General features: G+C 36.8%; 1 protein-coding gene across 4 annotated transcripts in view; it reads right to left on the bottom strand.

Moving 5' to 3' along the window:
* PPHLN1 (periphilin 1) overlaps positions 1-16,421 on the bottom strand; it is a 68,435-nt gene that overhangs the window by 14,018 nt on the left and 37,996 nt on the right. Inside the window, exon 10 of one of the 4 annotated variants that reach the window (XM_064655885.1) lies at positions 4,571-16,186. The exons of the other annotated variants lie outside the window; for them this stretch is intronic. Within the exon in view, the coding sequence (XP_064511955.1) occupies positions 16,184-16,186 (3 nt within the window). The 3' untranslated portion in view covers positions 4,571-16,183. Of the gene's footprint in view, positions 1-4,570; positions 16,187-16,421 lie in introns of those variants that run through there. 4 annotated transcript variants of the gene reach the window in all.

The raw sequence follows: 16,421 nt of genomic DNA on the forward strand, positions 1-16,421 counted from the left end.
ATTTCCACTTCAATTTAGAAGCAGAAATTCAATCCAAAAATTGGTAAAAACAGAAAGCATGTCTCTCCCCGAAGAGAAAGCCACAACGAGTAGAGACTGTCTTTTATGGTTAGTAAATCATATGTCTTAGGGCAGCGATTACCAACTGTGGTCCCAAGGGAACGTAGTACGAGTTCTGCATTTACTGAGTGGATATACCACTGACTGTATCCCACAGTACTTAGAATTAATTATTTGATAAGTTTGGGTTACAGCTCATAAGTAATACTGAAGAATCACAGAGATTAGCTGGTTCAAAAGAGCTCGGGAACCACTGGTTTTTTTCATTGTGAATTATTTTTCCATGTGAAAAACAAGCCTATTTGTATTTAAAAACATCATCTCAGAACACTAGCTTTCTGCATTCTATTTACAAGCCTTCTTATTGAGATAGTTAAGCAACACTGCAGCATTTCAGCACAAGAACTGTTACCTATCAAACTCATTAAAGGAATGTCTGCCCTGTTCACTGCCCAGTGTCACTGTACATTTTCCAGAAGTTGTCTGATGGGGTGAACTGACAGAGGATATATTGGGAACAAACTTGGCAAGATATGTGAACACACTCAGGACTTTTTGAAGTGTTTGCTTGTCTCCAGATTCTGGCATCCACTGAAAAGCTTTGATTCTTTTCAAGCCTGGCTTCAGTCAGTCCTTATAAGATGTTTTATGACCATAAGAAGAAAACCAGGATCATCAAATACTGTTCTGTGTTGGGTTTTTTCCTAAGACAGTTTTACAGAGCTTTAGCTCCGTATTCTTCAGATAGCTTACAGCAGCTTTCTGTGATCTGTGACACCTATAACTTGTGGTAACAGCATGATGCAACAAATCCACTAAATCAAAGAATAACAGAGATATTTCTAGTACTCAAAATCACAGAATCATTAAGGTTGATCTCTAATACCTCTAAGACTGAGTCCAACTGTAAACACAACACTGCCAAGTCCACCACTAAACCATGTCCCTAAGTGCCACATCTACACATCTTTTGAATACCATCATGGATAGTGACTCCACCACTACGCTGGGCAGTCTGTTCCAATGTTTGACAACTGTTTCAGTGAAGAAACTTTTCCTAATATCAAATCCAAACCTCCCCTGGTGCAACTTGAGGCCACTGCCTCTTGTCCTGTCACTTGTTACCTGGAAGAAAAGGTTGACACCCCCACCTTGCTACAACTTCCTGTCAGATAGTTGTAGAGAGTGATGAAGTCCCCCTGAGCCTCCTTTTCTCCAGGCTAAACATCCCCAGCTCCCTCAGCCGCTCCTCATAAGACTTGTGCTCCAGACCCTTCCCCAGTTTCATTGCCTTTCACTGGACACACTATAGCACCTCAATGTCTTTCTTGCAGTGAGAGGCCCAGAACTGAACACAGGATTTGAGGTGTGGCCTCACCAGTGCCCTGGGCCTGCCGGCCACACCATTTCTTATACAAGGATACTAGCAGTCTGGACTCAGTCCTCTTGGATATGAAATATTTAACTGTAAAACAGGGAGGCTCATTATGGTGCCAGTACTTGTTTACTAGTAACAACAGTAAAGCATCATGTGAATTAACAAGTCAATAAAAAAAAAATATAGCTAGAACAAATCAGCGGCTGCCCTGAAACTGTCCACTTCCTGCAGGTTAAAGATTTGATCAATATCATCAGCAGAATTGACCAATTCTGAGATTCAATTCAGAGATACAGCAAATTCTGCTTCTGGCCAAAATTCCAACATATGGAACTTCACTTTGGCAAATCACACAGACAACTGAAGGTATGGGGGAGTTGACCCTTTAACTAAACACTTAATAAAATTTCAAATTACCACCACCTTGTCAATGATTTGAAGACATCATCAAATAACTAGAAAATCTGCTAATACCTGCAAACATACTCTTCCAGTTTAATCTTACCTTTAGAGATACAAATTATATAGTTTGAATAGTCTAAAATAACTCACTTTACAGCAAACACCAAACCAAGTACTTTCACATCAAACAGCCAAAATCCAGGGAAAGAGTACGGTAATAAGGAGGCAATACAAAAGAAGATCTGAACTATAATGAAGCTGGAAACCACAAAAATATAAATTAAAGTATTTATTGAATAGAATGTACTGTTACAACATAAATAAACTTTTTATGCTGCATCTCTAGGCAGAATAATAGCTGCTGCTCATAAAGTCTACTGATGCTGGATTGATACAGTGTGTTTTGGATAAGAACAGCATGGAAAGAGAGCAGTGAAGTCTCTTTTGATAAGCAGAACTAAACAGTTTACTGCCTAAGATAAAAACAGGCTGCCAAAGGTCAAGCACTTTAATGCAACAGCCAAAAGAAACAATACCATACCATTTACCTTTTAACCTTACTTCTTACAAGATTACCATGTGCTCTCAAAGATACAGAGTAGATGGGTTATTCACACAAACATGTCCTGAAAAATAAGGCATTCCTCCCTTCATGCAGCCTTACAGAACTTTTTGAGAAAAAAACCCAAACAAAACATCAACACTAAAAACAGTTTGTGCTTATAAAGATCTGGCTGAACTACACTGCCTAGAATCAAAACTAAATCAGGAAAAAATATTTAATTATTTAGAACAGAGCAAGTCAAATTAAATAAAAAAAACACAATGAAAATGAATTACATTTTCTTATTTAAATTGAAAATTTAATTTTAATTTAAATGGGTTTTCTGTTCTTTAAAATCTCATAAAGGTATAAACATTGCAAACTTCCTATTTTCAAATCAGCAGGTAAGGGATTTTTCTATTTCAAGGATCAGCATCCACAAAGAATTCATTTATATAGTAAACAAAGGATTATTTCATTTATTTATATATTTATTTAAGAGTACCATGGACTGTGTAGAATAATAACACTAACTTTTAAAAAAATGAAAAGTTGCCTTCTCTAGGGTAAGTCAGTAGCTCACACTCTTAATGAAGAGAACACGACTAACTCTTCCCGTTTGTTGGCTGCAATGCACCAAAATCCAATCCTAAAATTATTGCTTAGTTGTAACATAATCCATTGACTCACTTCATATTACCTCAACTTAATAATAATCTCTTTTTCATTTGTTCACATCTTCTCTTTGTTCTCCTTAGTTCTCCACCACTCAGCAAACTACACTGTGGACAAATCACTCTTCCTGCCCAAGACCCTGCAGTTGGCCAATACATATGTGACAAAGGAATCACTCTGACAACCTGCACTTCTGCCACAATTTTATCAGAGTCCTTTCCATTCCCTTGGCAAGTCTTCACTGAAGCTCTCATACAACCTAGCACTCTGAAAAATCAAAAATTCACTGAAAAACATTTCACGTCAATTGAACTATCTGAGCATCTTTATATTACTTTGTGATATATATGCATTTACATTTCATGCATTTCTGCCAAACAGGAAAACATAAACAAAAAGTATGTTCCTTAGTTACATGGAAACATCCATGAAAACACTGTCCACTGTATATATTATATACATATGCACACATGTTTTTTCAGAGCTTAAATATAATATATAATACAGCAGCTTTAAGAAGTATTCATACTCAGGTAACATGCTAGGTGACCTTGCCTCTTTTAAAATCTTAGTTGATCCACAACAGACAAAAACAAGCTCAGCACTTTATCCCTAAGAGACCTCTGCATATCTTAATATAACTCTTCAGCAATATGCACATATGTTTTTTGAAGAATACTTAATACAACCTTAACAGTAGATGGGATGCTTTTCTTTGGGATCACTGCTGGCTGCTTACTATGACACAAGTAACACCTACACACATTAAAAGGCTCCAGAGCCAACTCATTATAATGATACATGCTTTTCTCAGTAGCAAAAAGCCCATCCTGCTTAAAATAGGAACACTCCTAAACCACAGTTTTCTTGGTGACTTATCTGGGTCATGAGAGACCATATAATTACTTGCTTATCTCTGTTTCTGATTTTAGCAAAAACATAGTTGCAAGAAAACCTCCTTACATATCAACATAAGAAAAAGGAAAATTGTACAGTGAGCTGTAGTTACGTTTATGAGTAAATTTGACAAAAACTATGAAAAGCATTAAAAAAAAATCAGGGCATTTTTGAGTTATGGCTAGACCTACACTAGGGTAAACAGATTAATAGTTTCATTAAAAATTCATTTTTACATTAAGAAATTTTTTTTTCTAGTTGATGACAAATACAGTAAACTGAACCAAAAGCACTGACTGACATGTTCATCAAATTTTTTAGTAGGCAATTTCAGGTACTCGATGAAGGAACGTTGCATTTCCTGCCTTACAATTGTAGCTTCCTGCAGACACCTCAAGGGCATCCAGAAGGGAAGATACCATGCTGGAAGCACCTGACTGCTCCCCACTTGTTTCTGGCACCAGAAATAGCAGCAACTTTTCTTGCATGATGTAGCGTCTCCACCCTCCAGCCAGGGAGTAAACTCCACTGCATTTGCCCATGAGCTTTAGAGCTAATTCCCATCTTAAGAATTAATTCCCATCTCCACCCATGTTCCCCATCTCATTCTTTCCCCCACCCTCTTGGCTGCAGTTCCTGATCTTGGCACAAATCTTTATTTTTTTTTTTCAACTGCAAATCCAGTCCCACCCTGGTTCATTGCTTCCCACACTCAGTTACTAACCCTACCTCTCCTGTCACCACAAATCCTTTCATCCCTTCCAGATTTCCTCCACCTTCCAATTCAGAGGTCACCTCATTCCTCAGCTAGACATAGTTCTACACTGCCTCTTCCACAGAAACTCTTGTATCCTTTTGTCCCTGCCTTCCCAAGGACATATCCAGTCCTCCTCTCTTCCTTATGTTATGGTCCACCTCTTGGCATATAAAAGAACTTGGACAGGAAGATTCCTAACTTGACACTCGCCTTCCTAGATTGGTTTCTCCCTTTCAGTTGTGCGAAAAAACAAAATTTTTTTGTTGGGTGTGGAGGGGCCCACCAGTGCCACTGCCAAGAACTGGTGAAGTTACAGTCTCCATCCCCTTTGCTGGGAGAGCTACAGGCGAGACTGCACCACCAACAGAAGTCATCTAATTACACGTATCAAGGAGGCCGCGTCTAGCTCACAGGTCCCCCCAAACGAACAGAGACATCCTTATCTTAAACTGTAACAGAGTTCTTGTCACAACTACCCTGTTCAAGTGGCAGGTAACAGACACATGCAAAAGAGCTTCCAGCTTTACTTTACAGCAAGCTGTGCCTTGGTGTGGGAACACTTCTCTATAATTGCACACTTACAGTTCTTCATTGCATTAGCTGAGAGACAATAAATAAAACAAAAATCTCTTGGTATTCATTTTCCTAAAGTGAAAATATTTTAAAGAACTGCGAGCGATTAGAGTTTGAATTAAAAGAGATCATTTAGTTTACAAAACCAAGCTATCTGACTACCAAAAATACTGGTTTATTGTGACTGCTCTTTCTGCTCAAAATCTACTCAAAAACTTAAAGGCTGGAGCCAACAGGTACCAGTTTGGTTCACAACTAAATCGAAGTTTGGCTCCAACAGGCCACGTGGAAGAGGCTGTTATGAGGGTGTCTAGTGATGCACTAGTACTTCCAAGTGAGTTAATTCTTGAAAATACGCAGAACCAATGCTATCAAAGTTAGAAGATAGTGAGATGTCTTGAAGTGAGTTCTCGTTATGGCAGCTTTAGATAGAAATTGAACAGAAATATTTTTTAAAGTTTTATCTTCCCTGAAAAAATAAACAGCTACTCTGCAAATACCACCAAAGACTACAGCTTTCTATAGATTACTGCCTGATGATTAAATAACTAAGCAGTGTCTAAGCAGTACACTAAGTGTGTCTGAACAGTACCTTCAAGATAGTGAATGTTCAGAGATGGTAGTGGCTCGACATACAACACAGCAAGGGTACTCCCTTGTAGCAGCAGGCACATTTAAGGAGCTACACTGTGAATAAGAGAACTGGGTAAAGGAGTATCTATAAACTTTTCATTCTTTTTCTTGACCTGATTCATGGTCAGGCCCACAAAGACTACTGTGCCAGCACAGGGAACAGTACAGGAACATAATTTCTTAAGCTACGGTAGCACCAAACTCTTTGTAATGTGCAGCTGAAGTCTGCAGTGGTAAAAGTTGGGGTTTGGTTGTTTTTTTGTTTCCTTGTTTTTAAACAGCAGCACTTGCTTAAGGAGACTTTTGGGTGTCTAATGAGATGCAATCATAACATGGTCTCCACTGGAATGCATGCAGTTTCTGTCACTGCCTATTTTCATAAAGCTTGTAACAATTAATCATTTTGGTTTATGCCTAAATTGAATTTAGTTGAAATCTGACAATAGAGTCGAAAGATACAGAGCATAGATACTCCGCAACTGCATAAGCTAGTTTCTCCAGAAAGCCAAGTTTTAAAAAGAAACATAATAAAAGGGGAAAATTTCCAGTTGAAGCTTGTGTTGGCATATCCTAACCTACTTATGATTTTCTGTTTAAAAATGCTTATGTGGAGATTTTTTTTTTAGGTAGCACGTGACCAAAAAAGTTAATATATAAATTATCTACTATACTGAGGTGGTGAACTGCTTGTGAGGTATACTTATAGTCAAGTAAGCAGACACAGAACCCACATAAGTACAACATTTCATGTTGTAATGAAACTAAGTATTTAAGGCATCTGCAGTCAGGAGAAGGGGAAAGAAGCGAATTAAACACTGGAGAAACAGTATCAAAAACATGTATCAAAGGTCATTAGTGTCATTGAGAGCAATACTTGAAGTTCAGTAGTTTAAAAAATTCATGTATGAACAATCCTTCTAAAGAAGCATGAAAAGCTAAAGAACCACGAACAACATGACCCACTCGATTGGTCAGTATTCACCTTCTGTGTTTATTTCAAGTCAGGCTGACTCTCTTAGCCTTTGCAAGTCAAAGTAGCAAGGAAAACTGGCACACTGTAACCTTTCTCCTGTGGAGTCTCGGCCCTTGTTTTTCTGCCATGTTTTGTGACGCGTGCCCTTGCGATATCCATACTAATGTACGTCCAGACAATCATTGAGGACTCAAAAGTTGCAACATCAATGCAAAAAAGAGTCAAACAAAACAGGAAAAGTGATCCTTGCGGGTCAGCAATAAATGATTATGTGCATTAGTCATTTATACCCCAAGATAAAAATCTAATGTTTTCACAATCTTAACTTACAGAAGAAGCCCATGTATAAACAACTTATGCTACAATAGATTTTTTCCCCATATCATTTAGGAAAGTTCCCAATTCTGATGCCTTTTGAAACTATAAGATTACCCTGTATTTATTTCAAGGTCAGAGAAAATTAATACTTTGTATGCCAAGGTTTTAAGATAAAAACCTAAATAAATATTAAATGTACTCAAAATAACTTGAACAAAAAACTATGTAACAGTAAATTGTAGCTACTTTTAAATAATCCACTAATATTCACAGAAAAGAACAAGCTATTGCAAAAGGGTGTAGTCTATCCATCTTTAGAACATACTGAGTTTAACCTGCTCAGTGAAACAACTGCCAAAAGAAAGAAGACATCAGGCAGTGAGATATAACATATAAATTTAAGAATCAGGTGACAAATACAACCTGTCACCCAACTGTCTTTGGTCACAGATGATCCTATATTTACACATGCATCAGTGTTGTATATAAATCAGATTACAAATGGATCACAGGATTAAACTATATTCACCAGGAAAACTCTCATCTACAAACCAAGTTTCTGTTATATAAAGATAAGCACCACAGTCTGTAAAAGACACAAAAATCCATAAAACTGTAGATTCACACTTCTGCAAATTTTCCCTCCCTACAGGTAGAGTGATACTACTCTGCCGCTGTCTACTTCAACCTCCTGAGGCCTGAAAGCTCTTGTCAGTGCAGGAGAAATGGAAACCAGTTTCCATGCCAAACATCAAGTCCTTCCTGTCACCACATTTCATTTACCACTTACAGCGCTTTTTGCATGTTCGCTCAATTACCGCATTCCCATCATCACATGGTTTTACGAAACCTTTCCCTTATGACACCATCCTCCATTTGCTCTACAGACATCTTATTTTAAGCACCACTTGGACTCTTGTTTCCTCTCTAAGTCTTTCAGAAGATCAATGCTCAGACTGTATTGGGAATACTGATAGAGATGATGTGAATGGGGAGGTACAGACGTTAGACAGTAGTTCTTTGAGCTTAGGCTATTTCTAAGGGAATTTAGATCTCTGGATCTAATTACTAGGTTTATGGGAGTGATCCTATTCTCACTCTGTTTCAATCCACGAAGCAGCAGGTTTCCCTAGTAACAATGCTGAAGAGACATTATGTTATAAGAACAAAAAATACTTAAAACTTTGATCATCAGTGCCTTGAGTCAACTAAAAGAGAATTTGATCTTTAATCCTTAAAACAGTCCAAAAATAAAATCAAACACCACTGCTAACCTACTTCTTAAGTCCACCAATGCCCTTCTGCTAAAGAAAGAATAAACTGGAGACAAAATTGAAAAGGAGGCTTTCTCTATCCTCTGAACTAAATCCAAGTTATCAAAAGCAACAACAACAAAACTCCACCGACACCACCAAAACCCCCATAAACCCAACAAAACCCCAAACAAAAAAAACCCAACCCCTCCCAACAAAAAACGCAACACACCACAAAACCAACACTCACTCCTACAGAAATTACTGCCTTTATCAAGGCTCAGACTATGCATCATTTCTGGTTTCATCCTTCAGCATTCTCAGGAGGTTCGCCAGTGTCAGTTCAGCTTATCCTTCCAAGCATCTCAACTTCTGACAGTTTTTTCAGTAAGCAATTTCTCATAATTAGTTCCTAATTATATAACAAGGCCCACACATTTTTAGTGAGTTTCTTCTCTTTCTAATACCTTTCTGCACTCATCATCTCCTAAAACTAATCTTTTTTCTTTCCAGCCTACTCAGTATTATAGTTTCCAAGTCTTCTTTCATCCTGTCTTTATGTTCTTCTGGTTTCTCACGACAGAACCAGAAATCTTAAATCAAGCAATCACTGCTAGCTGTTGATTGAAAAAATGCTATTTAATATGTATCTCCTTAAACTTCCACTTTATCTGACCAAGAAGTGGATCTTGTCTTTCAGATTTGAACAACCTCCTTTCACATTTTCTTTGGTTTCAACCTAGTTCAGCAATTTTATCAAGTACCTAACTACTAACCCTCTATCATTTAAGTCTTACAGAGATTTGCGACCACATTGTAACACCTGTAAACAATCCCCCTTAAGACGTGTGTAAGCAAACAGTTGTGAGATCTTGCAATCTGCAGTACTGCATGATCACATAATGAAGTGCCTCTACATCAAAAACTCTACATCTGTCAATGGGTTCAGCATTCACCAACTCCAAAATAATGTGATCAGCACAGGCCTAAAACTGTTTACACTAAAAAACATAAGATCTTCAATAGATAGTTAGTGATAGAAAGCTAAAGGTGAATTATATCTAATTCCAACCTCTCTAAGAAATACCCTACTGTTATTGCATAAATGCATACATTTCTGGTATTAAGTTCTCTTAAAAGTATTTCCCTGAGAGTGTTGCATATAAATTAACACTTTCTATCAGTTTTCCAATGAAAAAAGCTGCTGGCAAAAAGCTGAAATGTGGTAATATATTTCCTTATTAAACCATACCTTCAGGTACTGAAGTAAAATGAATGAGTTGCACTGATTTTGCATATGCAGCAGTTTGTAATTAAGAACACAGCAGTGCCTACCAAATAACCCATTAATGTCCATGGAAAAGGAATAGAACACAGCTGGAAAACCGTAAAGTGAAGGACTACAACTTCTAAAGCATTGTGACCCAAACACAAGAAAAGGAAAGTAGCTAAAATTTTCACATCCTTTTACAAGTACTTTGCTTTAAATAAATGTATTTGTAAGAAGAATAAAAGATACTATGAAGATGGTGACCAAAAGCTTTTATGTGCTTCATCTTGCAGTTTCATAAACACGAAAACACAAATTGCTAACAAACAGCTCATATTTATAACACTGAAAGATCCCAACACCAAAAAAAAGAATTAAGGCAAGTGTGAACTACAGAGATCAAATAAACTCAGCAATGTAACCAATTTGATTTTGCAATGATAAAAATGAAGTCTAGAGTAAGAAGTAAAAGGTCGTAGAAAAATCAGCAAGTCAGAATTATTATCGAAGAAAAAGTGTCTAAGAATGTGTAAAAAGAAATAAATTATTTGCCTTTTATATATAAAGAGAAGGATACTGATACAAGGAAACTAATAAACCACAAAAGGATGAAACAAGATCATAGGGAGATGATAGAATTAAGTAAAGGGATTGTCATCAATTTTTCTGAGAAGCCTAAGGCAAAATACCAGAACCTGAGACAAATGTTTTCTTGATTATGAAAAAATAAATTAACTCTCTTAATTACAACTTACATTTAAATAAAATAAACATAAGCTCAGAGGAGGCATGATACATACTATGCTACCAACCAAATTAGACTGATGATGATGATTCCATCATTAAGGCCTTGCCACTGTGTATTAAGTACACAAGGTTTGAAGGACAACAGAAAAGCTAGGAGGGAATGAAAATCTACAGCCTCCCCATCTTTTACTCTCATCTGCCCTGTTACTCTTGTCTGGTCTATTCCTGTCAGAAACAAAGCATGCCTGACCTCATCCACAATCAGAAATAATCCTTTAATGTGTTTTTTAGCCACTGTTCCAGTTCTTTCAGCTTCACTTAACTCACCTAGTTCTTAACTTATATTTTAATTAGGGGATTCTTTTCTAACCTAGATAATTTTGCCTGAAATGAGCAGCAGCACAAGCAGACCAGCAAGTTAATCTGAGGAAACAGTAACCTGTTTCCCTGGCTCAGCTAAAGTCAAAAGAAAAGGTGCACCCAAGGCCAGCTTCAAAAGCCTCTTTAATTTTTTCCTGGACTCCAATTACTCCAATTAGTAATTTATTTATTTTACTACAACTGCTAAAACTTAGGTGCTTAATCTATCATATCCAAGCCTTACAAAACTTTTCTGATATATTTACCATTAGCTTATTCCTAGCCAAGATGCAGACGCTACTTCATATTTACACCCTGTTTCATCTTTACACTGTTTGAAGCAAAACAAAACTAGCAATGGACACTGGGGGGTTGGGGGCAGAGAGGAAGGCGTACAGTATACTCTCATACATTACAGAAATTGTAACTATTTTATTACAAAAGAAATGCCTGTAATAATGTTTTTATGTTCTGATATTAGAACAAAAGCTTTCTTAACTAAGTCCTTGCAACGTGAAGTATTGCTTTGCGACAGGTCAGTCTTCGCTCAGAGCAGCACCTCCAGAGAACAGTCCCATTAATTGTGTTAAATACACACAAAGACAATTCAGCTATTGCTATATAGGTTTTACCAGAACAAGAAATATGACAGAGAAGGAGAACAAGAAACAGTTCTTCTGAAACTACACACACTATAATTGCTAAAACCTGTTTTTCTTACTTAACTGTAACTTCTAGGCCAGAGATTTAAGCAATTTACTTAAAAAAAAGGAGTTAGCAGATCTGAAAACAGAATATGGGCAGCCTGTGGACCCAGTCACACACCTAGGTTTCCTTCTTTCTATGCATTGTAGCTATGAAGTTTCAAATGCAAGCTTTAGAAAAACGTCTTATTTTCACCATCTTCCAGCAAGAAGGCTGTTAACGAGCAATTTTCATTTAGAAATTCAAGTAAAGAAGCAATTAATTCAAATGTTTTGAACATTTTAAAATACTATTCTGCTGCATATTTAAAGACATTGGTGAACTGGAAGCATACAGTCTGACAGTAATTCTCTTAACAGAAAAAAGCATTCATGAATGTATTAATTCCTGTGCTTCCTTGTTAGATGCCAGAACTCTGTGATAACAGCCAAATTGAAGCTCTGAGTGTCAAATCTCATTCAGAGACTAAGAGGTTTGATTTTTGCCAAAATCAAGGAAGGTACTTGGTAAAATTGTCATTTGGTAACATCTGTCTTCAGAAAATAATACTTTTCCAAAGGTAACCGATGTCACTCGCATACGCAATGTGTAAGAAACTGGACACATAATAATGGACTAATTAACACAGTATTGCAGACTTGATGTCTAGACAAGATAAGACATTTTAAGAATCCCTGCTACTCCTGCTCATAAAGGAAGAACAAAGAGATAGCCTTTTGTGTAACACTGATGCTGAATAGCTCCAATTGTGAGTTTAACACCAGGGAGGTATTTGTCATCACTTCCAAAAAAATACCACACTTCAGCACATTACATACTGAAAGCATAAGCTGATCCTTAACTATATAAAAACAGAAACTAAACAACTCCAAAACAATACTTTAATGCATACTGCATGTTATTAAATGTAAAAGTATTTTAAAAGTGCATTAAATGGTTACATTAGCAAACTATAGGCATTCATTGATCTTGACATGACAATGAAAGCTTTTCTGCTACACTATTTTCAAGTACTCAGACCAATCTTTTAAGCATCTCTTTAATGGGGTTCTACCTCACTATGCTCAGACAAATACTCAGACAACATGTAACACCTTATTTCAAAATTATAAATGTAGAGCAAAGAGGGAAAGCCATGTTCAAAGGTCTAAGGAAACACCCAGCTTCAAAAAAACCCAAACAATCAAAAAACACCTCAACTGAGAAAGTTAATTACTTCCCTATTTTATTTTTTAAAAACTCTCCAAAGCCTCCTATTACAAACCGAACATTAAAGAACACATCATAGATCTAGACCCTACTTAATGGAATATATTAAAATATGAGACACACGTTAATGCTGCAGAATTTTCATTCAGTGCAAAGAGGCACAAAGATTGAAAAGACTATGCACTCGGATGGAAGGAAACAGTTTTCCCAGTACCTGCTGTGCAAAAATGACAGGAAAAATTCTGTTCTTTCAACCACAAAGTGGCAGAGCCAGAGGATTCTAGGAAATCAACCCTTCCCTGAGAACAGCTGAGCCCACTCCCAGTGCAGCAGGTCCTAAAAACAGGGGAACACAGCAAGGAGCTGGGATTCTGCAGTTCAAGAATGGGGACAGGAAGCTGTCAAGAGAAGCAGTGAGCAGAAACTGTGTCCTTGTTGGAAAAAAAGCATGTTCTGGACTGTGATGCAGCTGAGCTCAAGAGACAGAGCAGTGAAACACTAAAATAGGCTGTCCAGAGAAACAGCAGTCTTCTTCATTGGGAATATGTGGGACTCAATTTGACAAAGCCCTGAACAACCTGATCTAAGGCCCTTTTTCAAGAGGAGACTGGCTCAGGTGAGATCCCATCCAAGCTGGATGTTTCCACGATACTGCCACTATGCCTGTTCTTTCAAAGATGAGGTCAGAAATGTCCAGGATCTGCAGTCCCAGTTCAGAAACGTTTTCAAGCACCTGTGCATCTTCAGCCATGCTCTTCCTTTCCAAGTAATATTGGCACATTTCAAATCAAATATAAACTTTGGAGTTTTTCTAGTTTGAGAGTGACATAGATAATTCTTGGCTCTGTTAAAACAGTGTCTGGATTTTTCCAAGCCTTTATCCATGAAACTTCTAGTCTTCTCTCTTTATGTCAGCTTCAGTCAATATTTGCAAAGCAACTGCAGACTCTTAAAAGATAGTCACTATATAGCTAACAGCAACTAGCACTTGGTCTGACACTTTTTCCCCTGTTATCATCAGCACACAAAACTTCATTTTTCTTTAAATGGCATGATTTTACATGAATGCTTGCAATAAGTCCCCCGTCAAATAAATAATATACAAATATTTTCTTCATGAGTCGAGTGATCATTTACAATCACATTTCCTTTAAAATTCTGAATCTGGAGGTTCTGTTATTGTAGCTTAGAGGAAAGGCAAAGGGAACTTTGCAAAAGAGTGATATGAGCGATACACAAGATATGGAGAAGCACTTATTTAAACAGAACACCTGTATGAATATTTCATTCAATTGCTCAAGGGATTTTTTTTTTGTTTGCTTTTATTAAGAGAAATAACAGACTATATCACAAGCTGCCACCACCACCCCCCAGGGCATCAGGCTGCCTGTTTCTCTGCTGTACAGCAATGAATTTGCTCATTGCGACACTGCATGTTCTGTCAGCACAGTTTTCTGCCTCTGCATTTGCCTGAAACAGTACCATGTAGTAAAAGTACTATGAACAACAGTACTATGAAGTAAAAGTACATATTTGGAAAATTTTGCTCTTTTTCCTGGTTGGAGCTTTGGAGACAGGTGGAGAGGACAAAGCAAAGAGGGCTTTATCAGGAGTTTGGAACAGCAAAAATACCTGGCAATCAGGTTAAGAATAAATATGAATGGAAAAGCAAACATCACTAGATCTGGTGCTCCAAGAGAAAGCAGAACAACTTGGGAGACAGAAGTAGAAGAGATCCAATGGGTCAAGCATTCTAATCAAGCCTCATTTCCTCAAACACTAGCTGGACCCTCACCAATTCTTTGACACATACCCAGTGGCACAAGCCCTGTCTGACCTCATTACTTATTTTAAATACCTTAATAGCTGTCCAGTGTATACTGAAAAACAACTGTTTGGAAATCTTGCTTTGCAGAGGGATTACAGCTTCACCACTTGTGCAGCATAAGTCTTTGCAATAAATAATTTATTTTAGTAATCCTTCCACAAAATTACATTCCAGAAATAATAACTAAAACTAGTTATTCAGAAACTATTTTAAACACCTGAATGAAATTTAACTGAAAAGAAGTCCATGGAGCAAAATTTTTTCTGCTATTACTTGAGTCTTCAAGACAAATAATCAGAAACAAATAATGAAAAAGCTTTCTTATAAATATATTAAATATTTTCTTATCAGGTCACTCTTTCTAAAGTGTATTATAGCTTACAGTTCACTTTAAAGATTTAAATGTTACATCTGTATAAACAATACAGCATGACTAGTGACAGTATTAAATTTGTATGATAAGGATTAATTTCACTGTGTGAAAAACAGAAACATACTTTCAGTTAAAAAGTAGTAAAATCAGTATAAATTATACTGAGAAATTCATCCAAAGAACCTTTAGTAAGCAGTTCACAACAGCACTGCAAATTTACCTTGCATTCCAGTCTTTGCTCCCTCTCTCATTACTTGTCAAAGGAAGAGAACTCAAGCCACACAGAACTAAATTAAATTTACTTTTGGATGCTGAGAACTCAAAGTCAATAGAATAGCGTATAAGTTTGTACAGAGAGACTGCTTCAGTATACAGTAGGAAGATTCACAGTATTTCATTATGATGATTCATTATGCTATTAATGATGATTATGAAAATCATTAGGTCTATTACAACAATAAAAAAAATCCAGAAAATTTAATTGCTGAAGCAGAATCTACTTTTAAATATTTATTTGAAAAATATACAGATAATTCTCCAGTCTTGAGTTTCAATGATCAAATAAATATTCTGTCTAACTCTTAACAAATTCATAGTACCTCATTTTATAAGAAAATAAGCATCTCCATCAGTTAAGATGTATTGAAGGTACTTCTAGCATCATTCTAAAATCTTATTTAAATTCTGTGGAAGCTGACAGCTTCAATATTCAAATCAACAACCAGAGAAACTGGTTCTGCAAAATCCAAATCTTTAATTATTCCTCAGGCTTTTCTGAGCCAAGTTCCTAAAAGTATTCCATTTCATGGATCATAACCTAGATTGCCTTAGAATTAAGGGCAAACTCTACCAAGTGCAATAGCATTAGATCATACTGAAAAGAACCTTAGAGTTTCGTGTCCAAATTTTCATCTGTTTTCATCACTATAACCCTGGGGACCTAGGGGAATTAAACCAATCCACAGATTCACCAGTATCAGCCTAAATAATCACAACTGCTATTTTTAAAAAAATCTGCTCCTAATCTTTGTATTTTTTTCAGTTTGTCATTTTTAAATAGCCATAAGTTTATGCATTTGGTAGCAGCTGATTTAGGCCATGTACGAGCCTATGATCTGATGCACAGGGATAAATCAACTGCACTGACAGCATACTCTGGTTAACTCCATCCCAGCCAGGCCCAGCACATGTGGAAAGCCATGATCACCAGGAACATGATTATGCAAAGTCACTATTAAAAGGGGAAAAAAACCCCAAATGCAAAACCAACTGAGTAGAAAGCTAGTTTTCAAGTGTCAATAAAAAGGAACAGTGTTACAGCACAGGAAATGGGTTCACAGGCAACAGAACAAAGGCCACTAGAATTAAGATGAAAAATGAAGACCTAGAATAAGCTTATCTCAAACAAGACATGAAACCTATTTTCTTGAAGATGTTATTATGAGATAAACATGAGGGGGGAAACT

Source organism: Pseudopipra pipra, chromosome 5 (assembly GCF_036250125.1).
Source record: "Pseudopipra pipra isolate bDixPip1 chromosome 5, bDixPip1.hap1, whole genome shotgun sequence".
Classification (NCBI taxonomy): domain Eukaryota; kingdom Metazoa; phylum Chordata; class Aves; order Passeriformes; family Pipridae; genus Pseudopipra; species Pseudopipra pipra.